Raw genomic sequence first — 24859 nt, 5'->3', positions numbered from 1 at the left:
ACACCGCTAATTCTCATACTTGCCAAACCTCCCGTGAGACTCCCAAATTTCAGTGCCCCTCCCGAGAATTGTAACGTCCCCTTTTCGTTTAGCAGACCTAAGTATTCATTAAGTACCACCATGATGACAACATTAAATACAGTAGTGTAGTAGACCTAAGTATTCATTAAGTACCACCATAATGACAACATTAAATACAGTAGTGTAGTAGACCTAAGTATTCATTAAGTACCACCATAATGACAACATTAAATACAGTAGTGTAGTAGACCTAAGTATTCATTAAGTACCACCATGATGACAACATTAAATACAGTAGTGTAGTAGACCTAAGTATTCATTAAGTACCACCATACTGACAACATTAAATACAGTAGTGTAGTAGACCTAAGTATTCATTAAGTACCACCATGATGACAACATTAAATACAGTAGTGTAGTAGACCTAAGTATTCATTAAGTACCACCATAATGACAACATTAAATACAGTAGTGTAGTAGACCTAAGTATTCATTAAGTACCACCATAATGACAACATTAAATACAGTAGTGTAGTAGACCTAAGTATTCATTAAGTACCACCATAATGACAACATTAAATACAGTAGTGTAGTAGGCCTAAGTATTCATTAAGTACCACCATATTGACAACATTAAATACAGTAGTGTAGTAGGCCTAAGTATTCATTAAGTACCACCATATTGACAACATTAAATACAGTAGTGTAGTAGACCTAAGTATTAAGTACCACCATAATGACAACATTAAATACAGTAGTGTAGTAGACCTAAGTATTCATTAAGTACCACCATAATGACAACATTAAATACAGTAGTGTAGTAGGCCTAAGTATTCATTAAGTACCACCATATTGACAACATTAAATACAGTAGTGTAGTAGACCTAAGTATTCATTAAGTACCACCATAATGACAACATTAAATACAGTAGTGTAGTAGGCCTAAGTATTCATTAAGTACCACCATATTGACAACATTAAATACAGTAGTGTAGTAGACCTAAGTATTAAGTACCACCATAATGACAACATTAAATACAGTAGTGTAGTAGACCTAAGTATTCATTAAGTACCACAATGATGAGCATTATTACAATGCACTAGTGTAGTATACATAAGTATTCATTAAGTACCACCATAACGACCATTATAACAATACAGTGGCGTAGTAGGCCTAAGTGTTTGTTAAAAACAAGACGTTTGATTTCAACAAGTATATTTCATATTTTGGCTACACAGTTTGAACAGTAACTCTGTTTGAATACAGGGAAATAAAACACTAATTTAATGATGGAGCCCGCATACCACCACAGTTAGAGAATCCCCGGTGACCGACCTGTTTATTATGCCTTGATCACATTTTGGCTTCCAATGCTCATTTGTGACCCGACTGACACAAATATAAGACGGCCCTGATTATAACATGTAAGGCAGTCAACTGGCGGCCCGCGGGCCACATTCGGTCCACCAAAGCTCTTCATTTGGCTTGCTGAACACCATCCAAATAGTCTTGATGAAACCATTCAAACCGGGGTGGCAGTACTCCTGCCAACCCGCAGGGGGCAACGGCGAGGCAGCAGTGGGGTGAGTAGAAGAAGACACCATCGACTCTGGAAATTTTTTTAAATTAACTGCGAAAATCGATCTTCCGTTTCTTCATGCTGTTAACTATCTGTCCAGCTGCACACGCTGGAAAAGAGTAGCGAGCGCAGGATAGAGAATGTGTTGACAGTGCAGAGTGAAAGTGGACTTTGTAATGAAGTCAACACAGTCTCAAAGGAATTGAACCTGCAGACGCACGTTCTGATCAAACATCCACATTTTGATGTCTGGCCCTTGGGGCCCTAAAACTACGGCCCTCTTCATGATGTATGGTTGAATTCAGAGTTTGCCACCATATGAATCTCTAGACAATGGGTGTCAAACTCTGGCCCGCTGGCCAAATCTGGCCCGCTGTGTAATTTCAGTTGGCCCATGAGGTGATATCAAATTAACACTACAGCTGGCCCGCTGATTATATACAGCGGCGGTGCCGCGGTACACCGCTAATTCTCATACTTGCCAAACCTCCTGGGAGACTCCCAAATTTCAGTGCCCCTCCCGAGAATTGTAACGTCCCCTTTTCGTCCACGCACACAAAAGTGAATGCAACGCATACTTGATCAACAGCCATACAGGTTACACTGAGGGTGCCAGTATAAAAACCTCTAACATTGTTAGAAATATGCGCCACACTGTGAACCCACACCAAACAAGAATGACAAACACATTTTGGGAGAACATCCGCACAGTAACACAACAGAACAAATACCCAGAACCCTTTGCAGCACTAACTCTTCCGGGACGCTACAAGGTGTGTGTATGTGTGTGTGTGTGTGGGGGGGGGGTTTGGTTATAGCGGGAGTGTATATTGTAGCGTCACGGAAGAGTTAGTACTGCATGGGATTCTGGGTATTTGTTCTGTTGTGTCTATGTTGTGTTACTGTGCGGATGTTCTCCCAAAATGTGTTTGTCATTCTTGTTTGGTGTGGGTTCACAGTGTGGCGTATATTTCTAACAGTGTTAAAGTTGCTTATACGGCCACTCTCAGTGTAAACTGTATCGCTGTTGATGAAGTATGCTTTGCATTCACGTGTGTGTGCGTACAGGAGCCGCTCATATCTTGTGACTGGGCGGGCACGTTGTTAGAAGGGATGAAAAGCGGACGTGACGTCAGCTCGTAGAGGACGTTAAAAGCAGGGCTTGTAAGGCATGCCCCCAAGACTCTGGACTACGAGATGTAATGACTGATGAACACCTTCGTTCGATAATGAGGGTTGCCTCAGCTCAAAGCCTGAGCCCCGACATTAATGAACTAGCATCCAAGAAAAGATGGCAGGTATCTGGCTTGGGCACATCAGATTAGATCAGTGTGTTGCAAACTGAGCAGTTTAAAGTCCTGAATGGTTGGTTTATTCATTGTTATTTTATTTTCTAATGTATTAGCCTGTGGAAAAAGTTAATGTTGATATTTACCTCAGAAGGCTGCAAATAGAAAAGAGGCATTCAATTTTTATTTAAATTGTATTTGATATGCCATTGATATTTTTTAATTATTATTATTATTATTTGAAACTGGATTTTGCATGTCACTATAAAGTTATATAAGCCTTGCTTGTTCAATATTTAATGCAAAACTTGTTTGGGTCCCTATTAAAAGGTTCATTTGTTCAACCTTGGCCCGCGGCTTTGTTCAGTTTTACATTTTGGCCCACTCTGTATTTTAGTTTGACACCCCTGCTTTAAAATGTAATATCGTAAATTATCGGTATCGTTTTTTTTATTATCGGTATCGTTTTTGTTTTGTTTTTTTGTTTTTTATTAAATCAACATAAAAAACACAAGATACACTTACAATTAGTGCACCAACCCAAACAACCTCCCTCCCCCATTCACACTCATTCACACAAAAGGGTTGTTTCTTTCTGTTATTAATATTCCGGTTCCTACATTATATATCAATATATATCAATACAGTCTGCAAGGGATACAGTCCGTAAGCACACATGATTGTACGTGCTGCTGATCCACTAATAGTACTAACCTTTAACACTTAATTTTACTCATTTTCATTAATTACTAGTTTCTATGTAACTGTTTTTATATTGTTTTACTTTCTTTTTTATTCAAGAAAATGTTTTTAATTGATTTATCTTATTTTATTTTATTAATTAAAAAAAAAAAAAAAAGGACCTTATCTTCACCATACCTGGTTGTCCAAATTAGGCATAATAATGTGTTAATTCCACGACTGTATATATTGGTATCGGTTGATATCGGTATCAGTAATTAAGAGACAAGACAATATCGGAATATCGGATATCGGCAAAAAGCCATTATCGGACATCTCTAATAATTGTATATATATATATATATATATATATATATATATATATATATATATATATATATATATATATGTCTTAATAAGGTTATCCAAAAAATAGTGCTCGATACCGTAGTAGAGCGCAATATATGTATGTGTGGGAAAAAAATCACAAGACTATTTCATCTCTACAGGCCTGTTTCATGAGGGGGGGTACCCTCAATCGTCAGGAGATTTTAATGGGAGCATTCGCATACCACGGTTTATATAGGGCACAGAGTGGGTGGGTACAGGCTGGCCTAGGGGCGTGGTGATTGGCTCATGTGTTACCTAGGAGGTGTTTCCGTCTGTGGCGGCATGTTGTTACAATTTCGCTGCGCTTGTTGAGGGATGACAGTCTGTCATCCCTCAACAATTTCGCTGCGCTTGTTGAGGGATGACAGTCTGTCATCCCTCAACAAGCGCAGCGAAATTGTAACAACATGCCGCCACAGACGGAAACACCTCCTAGGTAACACATGAGCCAATCACCACGCCCCTAGGCCAGCCTGTACCCACCCACTCTGTGCCCTATATAAACCGTGGTATGCGAATGCTCCCATTAAAATCTCCTGACGATTGAGGGTACCCCCCCTCATGAAACAGGCCTGTAGAGATGAAATAGTCTTGTGATTTTTTTCCCACACATACATATATATATATATATATATATATATATATATATATATATATATATTAGGGGTGTGGGAAAAAAAATTGCGATTCTCACGTTGTGCGATTCAGAATCGATTCTCATTTTTAAAAGATCAAAACAAATCCAACAAAACAATACACAGCAATACCATAACAATGCAATCCAATTCCAAAACAACACTCAGAACTGCAATAAACAGCAATTGAGAGGAGACACAAACACGACACAGAACAAACCAAAAGTAGTGAAACAAAAATGAATATTATCAACAACAGTATCAATATTAGTTACAATTTCAACATAGCAGTGATTAAAAATCCCTCATTGACATTATCATTAGACATTTATTAAAAATAAAAAAAAGAACAACAGTGTCACAGTGGCTTACACTTGCATCGCATCTCATAAGCTTGACAACACACTGTGTCCAATATTTTCACAAAGATCAAATAAGTCATATTTTTGGTTCATTTAATAGTTAAAACAAATTTACATTATTGCAATCAGTTGATAAAACATTGTCCTTTACAATTATAAAAGCTTTTTATAAAAATCTACTACTCTGCTTGCATGTCAGCAGACTGGGGTAGATCCTGCTGAAATCCTATGTATTGAATGAATAGACAATCCTTTTGAATCGGGAAAATATCGTTTTTTGAATCAAGAATCGTGTTGAATTGGGAAAAAAAAATCGATTTTGAATCAAATCGTGACCCCAAGAATCGGTATTGAATCAAACCGTGGGACACCCAAAGATTCACAGCCCTAATATATATATATATATATATATATATATATATATATATATATATATATATATATATATATATATTAATATATATACTAACATAATATATTTTTGCAGATATTTCTTCTAAATATTCTAAAAAAATAATATTAAACAAAAAACATAAACAAGCGGAATAAAAGAGCAAACGAGTGAAATGTATGACGAGAAAAAGTCGCATTGTTGCCATGCAGGCTGTTTTTTTCCTTAAAGCTGTCATTGCTGAAAAAATAATAATGCATCAAAATCAATGTTGTTATGAATCATTGACATATTCAAGCCTCCAATTACTTCACATCAAATATTCCACTCTGAAGTATTTTTTGGAGGAAAATATTGCATATTTTGTGTGTTTTCTTTCTTTGACAAAAAGGGCATAAAGCAAACAAAAACTAAAAGAATCCCTACACGAATAGATGTGAAGAGACTTAAGTGTTGAAAGTAAAAAACAGATTTTTAACACGTTCATGAGTGGGCTCCTTTTTGGGTCCCTGGTAGTTTTAGTGGGATTTTTTTTATTTTTTTTTCAAACTGTCATTGTTCAAAAGATTAATAATGAATCAAAATCAATGATGTTATGAATCATTGACATATTCAAGGCTTCAATTACTCTACTTAAAATATACCACTTTGAAATATTTTTGGAGGTAAATATTGCATATTCTGTGTGTTTGACAAAAAGGGCATAAAACAAAGACAAACCAAAAACATATAATCAACTAATAGATGTGAAGGCACTTAAGTGTTGAAAGTTAAAAAAGAATATATGACTTATTTTTAACACGCTCATGAGTGGGGTCCTTTTTGGGAATTTCAGTGGGATTTAAAAAAATTAAAAATAAAACTGTCATTGCTCAAAAAATATTGATGTATTAAAGGCTCCAATTACGTCATATCAAAAATTTGACTTTGAAATATTTTTGGGATATTGCATAGTTTGTGTTTTTGCCATATAAGTAAACAAAAACAGCATAAAAAACTAACAAATAAATAAAAACTGATAACGGATAGATCGGAAGTTGATCTCAAGACTTAATTGTTGAAAGTAAGAAACAAATGTATGATTTATTTTCAAGACTTTTATTAGTGGGACCCTTTTGGATCCCCAAAACATTTATTTACTGTCATTGCTCAAAAAAAAAAAAAAAATGAAAATCATTATTAATCAATGGTGTTATGAACTATTGACATATTTGAGGCTCCAATTACTTTACATTAAATTATCCACTTTGAAATAGTTTTTTGAGAAAATATTGCATATTTTGTGTTTGCCGTATAAAAACAAAAGGACAAAAAGAGCATACAAAAAAAACCCAAACTTGTAATTTAACGGACAGATCTGAAGTTGATCTTGTGACTTAATTGTTGAAGGTAAAAAAATTAAAACGCTATGATTTATTTTGAACACTTCGCATCACCTGGAATTTCAGTGGGATTTACACTTTTATGAGTGGGACCCTTTTGGATCCCCAAGGAATTTAGTGGAATTTTTTTACTGTCATTACTCAAAAAATTAAAAATTATGTGTGTTTTCATATAAAAACAAAGTTTTCTTTGACAAAAACAGCGTTACAAGACAAATAAAAAAACAACAACTTATAATCAACAGATAGATCTGAAGTTGATCTCGAGACTTAATTGTTGAAAGTAAGAAAATAATGTAGTATTTATTTTTAACACTTTTAGAAGTGGGACCCTTTTGGATCCCCAATAAATTTAGTGGGATTTTTTTACTGTCATTACTCAAAAAATATTTAAAAATTATGTGTGTTTTCATATAAAAACAAAGTTTTCTTTGACAAAAACAGCGTTAAAAGACAACTAAAAAAACAACAACTTATAATCAACAGATAGATCTGAAGTTGATCTCGAGACTTAATTGTTGAAAGTAAGAAACAAATGTATGCTTTATTTTTAACATTTTTATAAGTGGGACCCTTTTGGATCCCCAAGAAATTTTGTGGGATTTTTTTTTTACTGTCATTACTCAAAAAATATCAACAAATTGTGTGTGTTTTCATATAAAAACAAAGTTTTCTTTGACAAAAACAGCGTTAAAAACAAATAAAAAAACAACAACCTATAATCGACAGATAGATCTGAAGTTGATCTCGAGACTTAGTTGTTGAAAGTAAGAAACAAATGTATGATTTATTTTCGACACTTTTATGAGTGGGACCCTTTTGGATGCCCAAGAAATTTAGTGGGATTTTTTTTACTGTCATTACTCAAAAAATATCAAAAAATTGTGTGTTTTCATGTAAAAACAAAGTTTTCTTTGACAAAAACAGCGTTAAAACGCAAATGAAAAACAACAACTTATAATTGACAGATAGATCTGAAGTTGATCTCGAGACTTAATTGTTGAAAGTAAGAAACAAATGTATGATTTATTTTTAACACTTTTATAAGTGGGACCCTTTTGGATCCCCAATAAATTTTGTGGGATTTTTTTTACTGTCATTACTCAAAAAAAAAAAAAAAAAAAAAAAAAATTGTGTGTTTTCATATAAAAACAAAGTTTTCTTTGACAAAAACAGCGTTCAAAAAACAAATAAAAAAACAACAACTTATAATCGACAGATAGATCTGAAGTTGATCTCGAGACTTAATTGTTGAAAGTAAGAAACAAATGTGTGATTTATTTTTAACGCTTTTGTAAGTGGGACCCTTTTGGATCCCCAAGAAATTTAGTGGGATTTTTTTTTTACTGTCATTACTCAAAAAATTGTGTGTTTTCATATACAAACAAAGTTTTCTTGGACAAAATCAAATAAAAAAACAACAACTTATAATCGACAGATAGATCTGAAGTTAATCTCGAGACTTAATTGTTGAAAGTAAGAAACAAATGTGTGATTTATTTTTAACACTTTTATAAGTGGGACCCTTTTGGATCCCCAATAAATTTAATTGGATGTTTTTACTGTCATTACTCAAAATATCAACAAATTGTGTGTGTTTTCATATAAAAACAAAGTTTTCTTTGACAAAAACAGCGTTACAAGACAAATAAAAAAACAACAACTTATAATCAACAGATAGATCTGAAGTTGATCTCGAGACTTAATTGTTGAAAGTAAGAAAATAATGTAGTATTTATTTTTAACACTTTTAGAAGTGGGACCCTTTTGGATCCCCAATAAATTTAGTGGGATTTTTTTACTGTCATTACTCAAAAAATATTTAAAAATTATGTGTGTTTTCATATAAAAACAAAGTTTTCTTTGACAAAAACAGCGTTAAAAGACAACTAAAAAAACAACAACTTATAATCAACAGATAGATCTGAAGTTGATCTCGAGACTTAATTGTTGAAAGTAAGAAACAAATGTATGCTTTATTTTTAACATTTTTATAAGTGGGACCCTTTTGGATCCCCAAGAAATTTTGTGGGATTTTTTTTTTACTGTCATTACTCAAAAAATATCAACAAATTGTGTGTGTTTTCATATAAAAACAAAGTTTTCTTTGACAAAAACAGCGTTAAAAACAAATAAAAAAACAACAACCTATAATCGACAGATAGATCTGAAGTTGATCTCGAGACTTAGTTGTTGAAAGTAAGAAACAAATGTATGATTTATTTTCGACACTTTTATGAGTGGGACCCTTTTGGATGCCCAAGAAATTTAGTGGGATTTTTTTTACTGTCATTACTCAAAAAATATCAAAAAATTGTGTGTTTTCATGTAAAAACAAAGTTTTCTTTGACAAAAACAGCGTTAAAACGCAAATGAAAAACAACAACTTATAATTGACAGATAGATCTGAAGTTGATCTCGAGACTTAATTGTTGAAAGTAAGAAACAAATGTATGATTTATTTTTAACACTTTTATAAGTGGGACCCTTTTGGATCCCCAATAAATTTTGTGGGATTTTTTTTACTGTCATTACTCAAAAAAAAAAAAAAAAAAAAAAAAATTGTGTGTTTTCATATAAAAACAAAGTTTTCTTTGACAAAAACAGCGTTCAAAAAACAAATAAAAAAACAACAACTTATAATCGACAGATAGATCTGAAGTTGATCTCGAGACTTAATTGTTGAAAGTAAGAAACAAATGTGTGATTTATTTTTAACGCTTTTGTAAGTGGGACCCTTTTGGATCCCCAAGAAATTTAGTGGGATTTTTTTTTTACTGTCATTACTCAAAAAATTGTGTGTTTTCATATACAAACAAAGTTTTCTTGGACAAAATCAAATAAAAAAACAACTTATAATCGACAGATAGATCTGAAGTTAATCTCGAGACTTAATTGTTGAAAGTAAGAAACAAATGTATGATTTATTTTTAACACTTTTATAAGTGGGACCCTTTTGGATCCCCAATAAATTTAATTGGATGTTTTTACTGTCATTACTCAAAATATCAACAAATTGTGTGTGTTTTCATATAAAAACAAAGTTTTCTTTGACAAAAACAGCGTTACAAGACAAATAAAAAAACAACAACTTATAATCAACAGATAGATCTGAAGTTGATCTCGAGACTTAATTGTTGAAAGTAAGAAAATAATGTAGTATTTATTTTTAACACTTTTAGAAGTGGGACCCTTTTGGATCCCCAATAAATTTAGTGGGATTTTTTTACTGTCATTATTCAAAAAATATAAAAAAATTATGTGTGTTTTCATATAAAAACAAAGTTTTCTTTGACAAAAACAGCGTTAAAAGACAAATAAAAAAACAACAACTTATAATCGACAGATAGATCTGAAGTTAATCTCGAGACTTAATTGTTGAAAGTAAGAAACAAATGTATGATTTATTTTTAACACTTTTATGAGTGGGACCCTTTTGGATCCCCAAGAAATTTAGTGGAATTTTGTTTTACTGTCATTACTAAAAAATATCAGAAAATTGTGTGTTTTCATATAAAACAAAGTTTTATTTGACAAAAACAGCGTTAAAAGACAAATAAAACATTAACAACTTATAATCGACCGATCTGAAGTTGATCTCGAGACTTAATTGTTGAAAGTAAGAAATTTCTTGGATCCCCAAGAAATTTAGTGGGATTTTTTTATTTCTGTCTTTACTCAAAAAATAATAATGAATGAAAATCAAGGGTGTTAGGAATTATTGGCATATTTAAAGCTCCAGTTACTTCAATATGCAATATGACACCTAAAACACTACAACGAAGACTGTTGTCTAGCATGAATGGGAAAGAATCCCACCTGAAAAGCTTCAAAAACGTGTCTCCTCCGTTCCCAAACCTTTTACTGAGTGTTGTTAAAAGGAAAGGCCATGTAACACAGTGGTAATAATGCCCCCGTGACAACTTTTCTGCAATGTGTTGCTGCAATTAAATGATAATTTATTTGATTATTTGCAAAAAAAACAAGTTTCTCTGTTCAAACATTTAATATCTTGTCTTTGCAGTCTATTCAATTGAATATAAGTTGAAAAGGATTTGTTGTATTCTCTTTTTATTTACGAATTACACAACGTGCCAACTTCACTGCTTTTAGGTTTTGTGTGAAATAACCAAGTTATTAGACACACATTAGTTATGCTACAACAAAAATATATGTCATGATGAATAATGTCATTTATTGCCTAACCCTTTGTTAGTGTGAGTGATCCTCATGGAATGATTATTAACATTTTTCCCGTGTGTGTGTGTGTTTAAACATGAGTGACCTCTGGTGAGTGTCATGACTGCACTCTTTCATTCAGCACGGAAAGTTTCCCTCCCCGACTTTTTTTTTTTTTTAAAAGGGCGAATGTGTGCGCCTCTATGTTAGTGCCAAGTATGGCCGTGTTACACCAAAATGACTGTAGTGGAGCGGTCCTGAATGTTTCCACTCATCAGAAGTGGGAGTTTTCCCTCCCCCCAAGTCCACTCAGGAAGTTTCTTGTTTTTGGTGTGATTGTGGTGGCCCGCACTAGACCAAACATGGCTCCTATCTCTGACGTGCAGAGCTCTAATCAAGATAAGGCACACTTTTTGTTTTTAAGGTGTAGTGTCAAAATGTTTTAATGATGTAGTTTGGACTTTTCCTTCATTACTACAATATTTACCGTCCCTCTAACAACATTTACCCCATAGGACAGGGGTCGGCAACCTTTACCAGTCAAAGAGCCATTTTGACCAGTTTCACAAATTATAGAAAACAATGGGAGCCGCAAAAATTTTGAAATTTTAAATGAAATAACACTGTATATAACAATTTTATTTTGCTTTGTGCTATGTATTAACCAGGGGTCTCAGGCACGCTGCCCACACCTTTATATGGAATTTTTAAGCTGGTGCGGCACGCGGGTTTTGAATCAATAGCGCTTGTCAGCGTCATGCGTGCCGTGATGGTACAGCATATAGCGCCCACTACATCCAGCGTGCCTGATCAGCCACATGTTGTATGCTCACGTAGGTGACAGCAAGGCATACTTACTCAACAACCACACAGGTTACACTGACGGTGGCGGTATAAAAAAAACTTTAACACTCTTACTAATAATGCGCCACACTGTGAACCCACACCAAACAAGAATGACAAACACATTTCGGGAGAACATCTGCACCGTAACACAACATAAACACAACAGGAGAAATACCCAGAATCCCATGCAGCCCTAACTCTTCCGGGATACATTATACACCCCTGCTACCAAACCCCGCCCACCTCAACCGACGCACAGAGGGGGGGGGGGGGGGGGGGGGGGGGGTTGATGTGTGAGGGAGCAGGCTTGGGGTGGTAGCAGGGGTGTATAATGTAGCCCGGAAGAGTCAGGGCTGCATGGGATTCTGGGTGTTTGTTCTGTTGTGTTTATGTTGTGTTAAGGTGCAGATGTTCTCCCGAAATGTGTTTGTCATTCTTGTTTGGTTTTGGTTCAAAGTGTGGCGCATTATTAGTAAGAGTGTTAAAGTTGTTTTATATGATCACCGTCAGTGTAACCTGTGTGGCTGTTGACCAAGTATGCCTTGCTGTCACGTACGTGTGCAAGCAGAAGATGTATATTGTATAACAAGTGTTGGGCTGGCACGCTGTCAATACAGATTGTAGAGGGCGCCAAATGTTGTACCATCACGGCAAGCCTTTATTATAGCTTTAAGGGTGAACATCGGCGAATATTAATCCCGGGAGTTTTCTGCGAGAGGCACTGAAATCCGGAAGTCTCACGGGAAAATTGGGGGGTTCAGCAAGTAAGCTGCTGAGCCGCATCAGAGTGATCAAAGAGCCGCATGCGGCTCCGGAGCCGCGGGTTGCCGACCCCTGCCATAGGAGATAGTGGTCAGAGAAATAATCTGTACCAGGATCAAACTGGTGCTATTATACAACGTAAGTAGTGCTAGTTGAGGGCATACTAAGTTGAGAACAGCCAATATTTGGTATTTTGAATTTTGGACATACAGTACAGGCCAAAAGTTTGGACACACCTTCTCATTCAATGTGTTTTCATTATTTTCATGACTATTTACAAACCCCGTTTCCATATGAGTTGGGAAATTGTGTCAGATGTAAATATAAACGGAATACAATATTGGCAAATCATTTTCAACCCATATTTAGTTGAATATGCTACAAAGACAACATATTTGATGTTCAAACTGATAAACTTTTTTTTTTGTGTGTGCAAATAATCATTAACTTTAGAATTTGATGCCAGCAACACGTGACAAAGACGTTGGGAAAGGTGGAAATAAATACTGATAAAGTTGAGGAATGCTCATCAAACACTTATTTGGAACATCCCACAGGTGAACAGGCAAATTGGGAACAGGTGGGTGCCATGATTGGGTATAAAAGTTGATTTCATGAAATGCTCAGTCATTCACAAACAAGGATGAGGCGAGGGTCACCACTTTGTCAACAAATGCGTGAGCAAATTGTTGAACAGTTTAAGAAAAACCTTTCTCAACCAGCTATTGCAAGGAATTTAGGGATTTCACCATCTACGCTCTGTAATATCATCAAAGGGTTCAGAGAATCTGGAGAAATCACTGCACGTAAGCAGCTAAGCCCGTGACCTTCGATCCCTCAGGCTGTACTGCATCAACAAGCGACATCAGTGTGTAAAGGATATCACCACATGGGCTCAGAAACACTCCAGAAACCCACTTTCAGTAACTACAGTTGGTCGCTACATCTGTAAGTGCAAGTTAAAACTCTCCTATGCAAGGCGAAAACCGTTTATCAACAACACCCAGAAACGCCGTCGGCTTTGCTGGGCCTGAGCTCATCTAAGATGGACTAATACAAAATGGAAAAGTGTTCTGTGGTCTGACGAGTCCACATTTCAAATTGTTTTTGGAAACTGTGGATGTCGTGTCCTCCGGATTGTTGTAGGCGCAAAGTGTAAAAGGCAGCATGTGTGATGGTATGGGGGTGTATTAGTGCCCAAGACATGGGTAACTTACACATCTGTGAAGGCGCCATTAATGCTGAAAGGTACATACAGGTTTTGGAGCAACATATGTTGCCATCCAAGCAACGTTACCATGGACGCCCCTGCTTATTTCAGCAAGACAATGCCAAGCCACGTTTTACATCAACGTGGCTTCATAGTAAAAGAGTGCGGGTACTAGACTGGCCTGCCTGTAGTCCAGACCTGTCTCCCATTGAAAATGTGTGGCGCATTATGAAGCCTAAAATAGCACAACGAAGACCCCCGGACTGTTGAACAACTTAAGCTGTACATCAAGCAAGAATGGGAAAGAATTCCACCTGAGAAGCTTAAAAAATGTGTCTCCTCAGTTCCCAAACATTTACTGAGTGTTGTTAAAAGGAAAGGCCATGTAACACAGTGGTGAACATGCCCTTTCCCAACTACTTTGTCACGTGTTGCAGCCATGAAATTCTAAGTTAATTATTATTTGCAAAAAAAAAAAAAAAAAAAGTTTATGAGTTTGAACATCAAATATGTTGTCTTTGTAGTGCATTCAATTGAATATGGTTTGAAAAGGATTTGCAAATCATTGTATTCCGTTTATATTTACATCTAACACAATTTCCCAACTCATATGGAAACGGGGTTTGTACATTGTAGATTGTCACATCAAAACTTGTGGAGTTATGTGCTTAAAAAAAAAAAGGTGAAATGACTGAAAACATGTTTTATATTCTAGTTTCTTCAAAATAGCCACCCTTTGCTCTGATGACTGCTTTGCACACTCTTGGTATTTTCTCCATGAGCTTCAAGAGGTAGTCACCTGAAATGGTTTTAGAATAGAATAGAAAGTACTTTACTAGGGATGTCTGATAATGGCTTTTTGCCGATATCCGATATTCCGATATTGTCCAACTCTTTAATTACCGATACCGATATCAACCGATACCGATATATACCGTATTTTTCGGACTATAAGTCGCAGTTTTTTGTCATAGTTTGGCCGGGCTCCAGTGCAACTTATGTTTTTTTCCTTCTTTATTATGCATTATCGGCAGGTGCGACTTATACTCCGAAAAATACGGTACAGTCGTGGAATTGACACATTATTATGCCTAATTTGGACAACCAGGTATTGTGAAGATAAGGTACTTTTAAATTTTTTTAATAAGATAAATAAATTAAAAACATTTTCTTGAATAAAAAAGGAAGTAAAACAATATAAAAACAGTTACATTGAAACTAGTAATTAATGAAAATTAGTAAAATTAACTGTGAAAGGTTAGTACTATTAGTGGAGCAGCAGCACGCACAATAATAATGTGTGCTTACGGACTGTATCCCTTGCAGACTGTATTGATATATATTGATATATAATGTAGGAACCAGAATATTAATAACAGAAAGAAACAACCCTTTTGTGTGAATGAGTGTAAATGGGGGAGGAAGGTTTTTTGGGTTGGTGCACTAATTGTAAGTGTATCTTGTGTTTTTTATGTTGATTTAATTAAAAAAAAAACAAAAAAAAAACCCAAAACCCGATACCGATAATAAAAAAAACGATACCGATCATTTCCGATATTACATTTTAACGCATTTATCGGCCAATAATATCGGCTGATAAACGTTTGGGAACTGAGGAGACACATTTTTTAAGCTTCTCAGGTGGAATTCTTTCCCATTCTTGCTTGATGTACAGCTTAAGTTGTTCAACAGTCCGGGGGTCTCCGTTGTGCTATTTTAGGCTTCATAATGCGCCAAACATTTTCAATGGGAAGCAGGTTTGGACTACAGGCAGGCCAGTCTAGTACCTGCACTCTTTTACTATGAAGCCACATTGATGTAACACGTGGCTTGGCATTGTCTTGCTGAAATAAGCAGGGGCGTCCATGGTAACGTTGCTTGGATGGCAACATATGTTGCTCCAAAACCTGTATGTACCTTTCAGCATTAATGGCGCCTTCACAGATGTGTAAGTTACCCATGTCTTGGGCACAAATACACCCCCATACCATCACACATGCTGGCTTTTCAACTTTGCGCCTATAACAATCCGGATGGTTCTTTTCCTCTTTGGTCCGGAAGACACGACGTCCACAGTTTCCAAAAACAATTTGAAATGTGGACTCGTCAGACCACAGAACACTTTTCCACTTTGTATCAGTCCATCTTAGATGAGCTCAGGCCCAGCGAAGCCGACGGCGTTTCTGGGTGTTGTTGATAAACGTTTTTTGCCTTGCATAGGAGAGTTTTAACCTGCACTTACAGATGTAGCGACCAACTGTAGTTACTGACAGTGGGTTTCTGAAGTGTTCCTGAGCCCATGTGGTGATATCCTTTACACACTGATGTCGCTTGTTGATGCAGTACAGCCTGAGGGATCGAAGGTCACAGGCTTAGCTGCTTACGTGCAGTGATTTCTCCAGATTTTCTGAACCCTTTGATGATATTACGGACCGTAGATGGTGAAATCCCTAAATTCCTTGCAATAGCTGGTTGAGAAAGGTTTTTCTTAAACTGTTCAACAATTTGCTTCGCTTTTGTTGACAAAGTGGTGACCCTCGCCCCATCCTTGTTTGTGAATGACTGAGCATTTCATGGAATCTACTTTTATACCGGGCTTCACGGTGGCAGAGGGGTTAGTGCATCTGCCTCACAGTACGAAGGTCCTGAGTAGTCTTGGGTTCAATCCCGGGCTCGGGATCTTTCTGTGTGGAGTTTGCATGTTCTCCCCGTGACTGCGTGGGTTCCCTCAGGGTACTCCGGCTTCCTCCCACCTCCAAAGACATGCACCTGGGGATAAGTTGATTGGCAACACTAAATTGGCCCTAGTGTGTGGATGTGAGTGTGAATGTTGTCTGTCTATCTGTGTTGGCCCTGCGATGAGGTGGCGACTTGTCCAGGGTGTACCCCGCCTTCCGCCCGATTGTAGCTGAGATAGGCTCCAGCGCCCCCCGCGACCCCAAAGGGAATAAGCGGTAGAAAATGGATGGATGGATACTTTTATACCCAATCATGGCACCCACCTGTTCCCAATTTGCCTGTTCACCTGTGGGATGTTTCAAATAAGTGTTTGATGAGCATTCCTCAACTTTATCAGTATTTATTGCCACCTTTCCCAACTTCTTTGTCACGTGTTGCTGGCATCAAATTCTAAAGTTAATGATTATTTGAAAAAAAAAAAAAAGAAGGTTTATCAGTTTAAACATCAAATATGTTGTCTTTGTAGCATATTCAACTGAATATGGGTTGAAAATGATTTGCAAATCATTGTATTCCGTTTATATTTACATCTAACACAATTTCCCAACTCATATGGAAACGGGGTTTGTAGACTGACATCTCTTCTCTTTCTGCGCCCACGACAGGAGGGTATGGCCATGACAGGAGGGACTGCAGCCGCCCTCCCGATGAGTAACCACACCCGAGAGAGGGTGACGGTGGCCAAGCTGACGCTGGAGAACTTCTACAGCACGCTGCTCACGCAACACGAGGAGCGGGAGACGAGGTGAGGCCACACCCCTTTTCCCGTGCAACTTCACGCATGTAAAAGTTGCTCAAAGGTGTGCACTGTCTGCCGAGCGCTCGCGTCACTTGAGAGCCCCTCTGGTCTTTCGGGTGACTTGCAGCGAGTGGAGCAGCCCATCCCATAAATCAGGGGTGCCCATTACGTCGATGGCGAGCTACCGGTTGATTGCGGTGGGTGTGTCAAGTCGATCGCCAGCCAGGCATTAAAAAAATAGCCCTAAAAAATAGCCCTAAAAATAGCCCTAAAAATAGCGATCATCAATCTTCACCAAGATGTCACTTGATTGACATTTACGGCACCCGAGGGTCTTGTGAGATGACGCTGGCTGCTGCGAGCTTAGTGATTAGAAAAAAAAACACTGACAGGAAGGCGAGAAACACTTTTCTATTCAGCAGACTCTCGCGGCGTACCTGCCGTCAAGAGCCTAAAGACCGACTGCGCAGTTCCTGTTTGCACAAAAGTTCGGATCCATTCTGCCTGCATTAACAAAATAAGAGTCTCAGAAAACTAGCGCACACAAGCTAGCAAGCTACCGAGTTTGCCGCCAATGTATTTCTTGTAAAGTGCATAAAAACAAAAATGAAAGCAGGACAAATAAGATGGCAAAAAGCAACCACTTTTATTTGGTAAATGACAGAAAGGAGGTCTTTTTTTTCTCCTCCTCCACAATGTAAATTTGAAAATGTGGAAGTTATCATCACTACTGTCTGATTCCAATCAACGCAAGTCATCACAATCAAGTAAAACACCAACTTAAAGTCTTGTCTTCATGAAAGAAAGGAATCTATTAGTTATGTTTATGGTTTGAGTTTATTTTGAACATGCATACAATTACAACATGATACATGCTTGTGTTTTTATTTAACACCTTTTAACATGTTAACAAAAAAACATCTGTTTCATTAATAATGAATATATATATATACATATATATATATATATATATATATATATATATATATATATATACACACACACACATATGTATGTGTATATATGTATATGTACAGTATGTATATATGTATATATATATATATATATATATATATATATATCACAAGACTATTTCATCTCTACAGGCCTGTTTCATGAGGGGGTTCCCTCAATCATCAGGAGATTATATATATATATATATATATATACACATACATGCATATACATATATACACATATATATATATATATGTGTATATATGTGTATATATATATATGTGTGTGTATATATCAGTGACGTGCGGTGAGGTTGATGGCTGGTGAGGCACTGACTTCATCACAGTCAGATTTACAAACATATGAACCCTAAAGAGTATCTTATTCACCATTTGATTGGCAGCAGTTAACGGGTTATGTTTAAAAGCTCATACCAGCATTCTTCCCTGCTTGGCACTCAGCATCAAGGGTTGGAATTGGGGGTTAAATCACCAAAAATGATTCCCGGGCGCGGCGCCGCTGCTGCCCACTGCTCCCCTCACCTCCCAGGGGGTGAACAACGGGATGGGTCAAATGCAGACGACAAATTTCATTACACCTAGTGTGTGTGTGACAATCATTGCTACTTTAACTTAACTTTAACTTTACACATACAAACTGTAGCACACAAAAAAGCACATTTAATAAAAAAAACGTTGTTATAGTCTTACCTTTACTTATAAATTAAGTCCATGCGCCGCAACTAAAGCCCTCACTTAAACTTTCCACGTGCAAGATTGAATCTATTTAAAAAAGTGTAACCGAGGGTTTATAAATGTCGCCTATACTGTATGAAACTACAAAATAACAAACACGGAGGCTCCAGTTTACACGAGGACCACTTTATTTACCTTCTTTCAAAAACCTCCGCTCCACTCCGTGTCATCACTTCCGCTCTTAGCGCCTTCAAAATAAGAGCTCAAGGCATATACTGTATAACAGCGCATAACAGGAACTTAACATCACAAAGAGGAAAGCCCATGAAAATAGGTTACAAAAGTTATTTAATAAGAAGCCAAAAAGTGCAAAAACAATAATGTTCGTGTTGGAGGAGTTGTGAATTAGATACACCTGCAGTCTGCAGGTGTACTTAATGTTGTGGCCCTGCAGTCATTCACAACTCCTCCAACATGAACATTATTGTTTTTGCACTTTTTGGCTTCTTATGAAATAACTTTTTTAAATAGATTCAATCTTGCACGTGGAAAGTTTAAGTGTGGGCTTTAGTTGATATAACAATTCTACGGCGGGGGTGCAGGAGGCGGGATTACTGGAGCCTCAGCCAGTGCGTCTTTTGCAGCCGTTTTATGATCGCTCAGCACAAGAAATACGTTACACACATACAGTTGTTGACAAAATACACTGCACATTATATACCTCAGCTAACTAAACTATGGAAATGTATAATATAATTCATATAGCAATACGGTCTCACTGCACAGCAGGCCAGCAGTTAGCCGAGTCCGGAATCCATGTTGAGGCACTGAGTGACGTGCCTCAACTGGCTGCTGATCACAGCACCGTCTCTTCTCAGTAATTGAACGGCAAATGTGAAAATTCAGCGATTTTGAATAAAAATAATCTAAAACTGGTGAAGTTAAATGGAAAATAACTTTCTAGTATAATCACTGGATACATATAACAATTTAATAATTTTTTTTTCTTTTTGCATTTTTTTTCTTTCCATGATGGCAGGTGAGGCCCCGCCTAACCTGCCTCTAGTGACTGCACGTCACTGGTATATATTATTTATATATATATATATATATATATATATATATATATATATATATATATATATATATATATATATATATGTATGTGTATATATGTATATGTGTATGTATATATATGTATATGTGTATGTATATATATATGTATATACATGTATATGTGCATATATATGTGTATATATGTGTATGTATATATATATGTGTATGTATGTATATGTATATATGTGTATATATGTGTATGTATATATATATGTGTATGTATGTATATGTATATATGTGTATATGTATATATATGTATGTGTATTTATGTATATATACATATATATATATATATATATGTGTATAAATATGTGTAAATGTGTATATATATATATATATGTGTATATACACATGTGTATAAATATGTGTATATATATATATATATGTATATATATATGTGTATATGTGTATATATATGTATATATATATATATATATATATATATATATATATATATATATGTATATATGTGTATATGTAAATATATATGTGTATGTATGTATGTATGTATGAAAGGGACAAGCGGTAAAAATGGATATTATATATATATATACAGGTAAAAGCAAGTAAATTAGAATATTTTGAAAAACTTGATTTATTTCAGTAATTGCATTCAAAAGGTGTAACTTGTACATTATATTTATTCATTGCACACAGACTGATGCATTCAAATGTTTATTTCATTTAATTTTGATGATTTGAAGTGGCAACAAATGAAAATCCAAAATTCCGTGTGTCACAAAATTAGAATATTACTTAAGGCTAATACAAAAAAGGGATTTTTAGAAATGTTGGCCAACTGAAAAGTATGAAAATGAAAAATATGAGCGCGTACAATACTCAATACTTGGTTGGAGCTCCTTTTGCCTCAATTACTGCGTTAATGCGGCGTGGCATGGAGTCGATGAGTTTCTGGCACTGCTCAGGTGTTATGAGAGCCCAGGTTGCTCTGATAGTGGCCTTCAACTCTTCTGCGTTTTTGGGTCTGGCATTCTGCATCTTCCTTTTCACAATACCCCACAGATTTTCTTTGGGGCTAAGGTCAGGGGAGTTGGCGGGCCAATTTAGAACAGAAATACCATGGTCCGTAAACCAGGCACGGGTAGATTTTGCGCTGTGTGCAGGCGCCAAGTCCTGTTGGAACTTGAAATCTCCATCTCCATAGAGCAGGTCAGCAGCAGGAAGCATGAAGTGCTCTAAAACTTGCTGGTAGACGGCTGCGTTGACCCTGGATCTCAGGAAACAGAGTGGACCGACACCAGCAGATGACATGGCACCCCAAACCATCACCCAACCATGCAAATTTTGCATTTCCTTTGGAAATCGAGGTCCCAGAGTCTGGAGGAAGACAGGAGAGGCACAGGATCCACGTTGCCTGAAGTCTAGTGTAAAGTTTCCACCATCAGTGATGGTTTGGGGTGCCATGTCATCTGCTGGTGTCGGTCCACTCTGTTTCCTGAGATCCAGGGTCAACGCAGCCGTCTACCAGCAAGTTTTAGAGCACTTCATGCTTCCTGCTGCTGACCTGCTCTATGGAGATGGAGATTTCAAGTTCCAACAGGACTTGACGCCTGCACACAGCGCAAAAATCTACCCGTGCCTGGTTTACGGACCATGGTATTTCTGTTCTAAATTGGCCCGCCAACTCCCCTGACCTTAGCCCCATAGAAAATCTGTGGGGTATTGTGAAAAGGAAGATGCAGAATGCCAGACCCAAAAACGCAGAAGAGTTGAAGGCCACTATCAGAGCAACCTGGGCTCTCATAACACCTGAGCAGTGCCAGAAACTCATCGACTCCATGCCACGCCGCATTAACGCAGTAATTGAGGCAAAAGGAGCTCCAACCAAGTATTGAGTATTGTACATGCTCATATTTTTCATTTTCATACTTTTCAGTTGGCCAACATTTCTAAAAATCCCTTTTTTGTATTAGCCTTAAGTAATATTCTAATTTTGTGACACACGGAATTTTGGATTTTCATTTGTTGCCACTTCAAATCATCAAAATTAAATGAAATAAACATTTGAATGCATCAGTCTGTGTGCAATGAATAAATATAATGTACAAGTTACACCTTTTGAATGCAATTACTGAAATAAATAAAGTTTTTCAAAATATTCTTATTTACTGGCTTTTACCTGTATGTATGTATGTATGTATGTGTATATATATATATATATATATATATTAGGGCTGCAACTAACGATTGATTTGATAATCGATTAATCTGTCGATTATTACTTGGATTAATCGATTAATAATCGGATAAAAGAGACAAACTACATTTCTATCCTTTCCAGCATTTTATTGAAAAAAAAACCAGCATACTGGCACCATACTTATTTTGATTATTGTTTCTCAGCTGTTTGTACATGTTGCAGTATATAAATAAAGGTTTATAAAAACTTTTTTTTTTAAATTTAACAAAAAATAAAAAATAGATTAAAAAAATGCCTCTGTGCATGCGCATAGCATAGATCCAATGAATCGATGACTAAATTAATCGCCAACTATTTTTATAATCGATTTTAATCGATTAGTTGTTGCAGCCCTTATATATATATATATATATATATATTTGTGTAAATATATTTGTGTAAATGGTAAATACACACAGTATATCACCTCGACTTGATCATTTGAAAAGTAGCTCGACTGCTGAAAAAGTGTGGGCACCCCTGCCCTAAATGATATTGTTGACATTGATATTGTGTTCCACTCCTATTGTTTCACCAATTTCTTGGTCTCTTCATCAAATTACAAGCAGACAATGAGAGAAACAACAACAGTGTTATATGTTAACGTGGCTAATATTTAGTATGACTTCCACATAAAATAGAGCAATATCACCAACATGCCAAAGTCTGCGCTTGAGCTGCTGTTTTATTCAAAATCACTGCTGCATGTTATATAACAACTTTTATTGTGTTGTTATTTTCATGTCACACAATCGTCATACATTTTTGGTGTCTTCAAAGGGGAACTGCACTATTTTTTGGGGAATTTTGTCTTATCATTCAACACTGTCCCTATATATCAGACAAGAACACATATGTTTTTTATGCATTCTAAGTTGTAAAATGCGGCAAGTACGAGGTGGCAATCAATGCAGCTAATTAGAGTACGCTATTGTTCCCATAAAACCCTCTTAAAAACATCCAAAAAGTGCCAACAATACTTAATTTACATGTCAGGACCTGAATATTAACAAGTGTTAGCAATATTGTTATTATAAGTGCTGACACAGACAAACTATTTTTAGTGGCGCCGTAATCACAGAGAGCTAACTAGCTTATGCTGCTATATTGACATTTTTGAGCTGCTGCATCGCCTCTGAGTTGGTGAAAGTTAATTCTAGATTATAAGTCATGCCTCTCACCTGGATAGTAGAAGGTTGTGGACATAAACCCACAAGTTGGTCAACTTTGACATCCAACTTAGATTGCCAGAAAGACACAAAAAGACGCTTGTTTGCGGCACTTTTAAAAAAAATTTATACCTGCGTGAGGATTATAATGAATTGTTCATGTAAAGGGGACGATACAAACATCCCATCAGTCTTTAACCCAGTGAGAGCAGACTTTGTACAGTAAGTGATTGTTTTATTATCCTGATAGTTTGTATGTCTTGTTTAGCTCTTAGCAATACTGCTACATGATGCTTAGTGTTTGACTAAAGCTGCATCTATTTAGCACACAGCTTCTAAAACTTGTAGATCATCCTCCTTATACTCACGATCAAAAACAGAAGTTTCTGGATCATCATTAGTCCCAAAGTAGTCTTTGTTGTCTCTAATCAAGTCTGCCATGATTAGTAGTCTTGTTGTTGTTGTTGAAGGAAAAGGGAACGATGTGATGCGTCTGTGAAATGAATTAAGTATGCTTGAAATGATCAAAATATGTAAATAATACATGTTATTATGAATGTTACTACATTACATATATACTTACAGTGTGTATATAAAACCTTGATGGAGGTTTTTGGATGTTTTTCAGAGCGCTTTTAGGCGGACTGTTAGCTGACTTTTGCTAACATTTATTTACTAGTTAGAATGCATAAAAAATAAATCATGTGTAATTTGTCTTGCAAAAAGATTGTGAATGATATGCAAAAAAAAAAAAAAAAAAAAAAGGTGTAGTTCCCCCTTAATGGGTTTTATTGAGGTTTTATTAGTTTCAAACATATTCAGCAAGTTAAATTAAGGGACGTCACATGTTTACTTTTGCACAACTTGACATGGAAAAGGAGCAGCAAGAAGAAAATGTTATTTAATACTAACCATTTTGTCCATATCTTAATATCGAACTCATAGTTAGTTCACTTCATGCATTTTAAATGTTACTATTTCCCTATCAACTAATGTGTATGAATTATATAAATAATTTAATAATAATCATAAATCATAAATAAATACAATTATTAAATAAGTTATCGAATAAATCTATATTTTTTAAATTAAATTAAATATATTTTTAGGCAGCACGGTGGAAGAGGGGTTAGTGCGTCTGCCTCACAATACGAAGGTGCTGAGTAGTCTGGGGTTCAATCCCAGGCTCGGGATCTTTCTGTGTGGAGTTTGCATGTTCTCCCCGGGACTGCGTGGGTTCCCTCCGGGTACTCCGGCTTCCTCCCACCTCCAAAAACATGCACCTGGGGATAAGTTGATTGGCAACACTAAATTGGCCCTAGAGTGTGAATGTGAGTGTGAATGTTGTCTGTCTATCTGTGTTGGCCCTGCGATGAGGTGGCGACTTGTCCAGGGAGTACCCCGCCTTCCGCCCGATTGTAGCTGAGATAGGCTCCAGCGCCCCCCCGTGACCCCGAAGGGAATAAGCGGTAGAAAATGGATGGATGGATGGATATTTTAATTGATGAATAAACAC

The 24859-nt window shown here is 36.3% G+C and overlaps 1 protein-coding gene across 1 annotated transcript in view; it reads left to right on the top strand.

Annotated features, from left to right (window-relative positions):
• Positions 1 to 24859, top strand: part of LOC133606893 (serine/threonine-protein kinase 38-like) — a 63437-nt gene that overhangs the window by 774 nt on the left and 37804 nt on the right. The window contains exon 2 of the mRNA XM_061961290.2: positions 17073 to 17212. Within this exon, the coding sequence (XP_061817274.1) occupies positions 17079 to 17212 (134 nt within the window). The 5' untranslated portion in view covers positions 17073 to 17078. The remainder of the gene's footprint in view (positions 1 to 17072; positions 17213 to 24859) is intronic.

Source organism: Nerophis lumbriciformis, linkage group LG05 (genome assembly GCF_033978685.3).
Source record: "Nerophis lumbriciformis linkage group LG05, RoL_Nlum_v2.1, whole genome shotgun sequence".
NCBI lineage: Eukaryota > Metazoa > Chordata > Actinopteri > Syngnathiformes > Syngnathidae > Nerophis > Nerophis lumbriciformis.
This window is presented reverse-complemented; position numbering and strand designations above follow the sequence as displayed.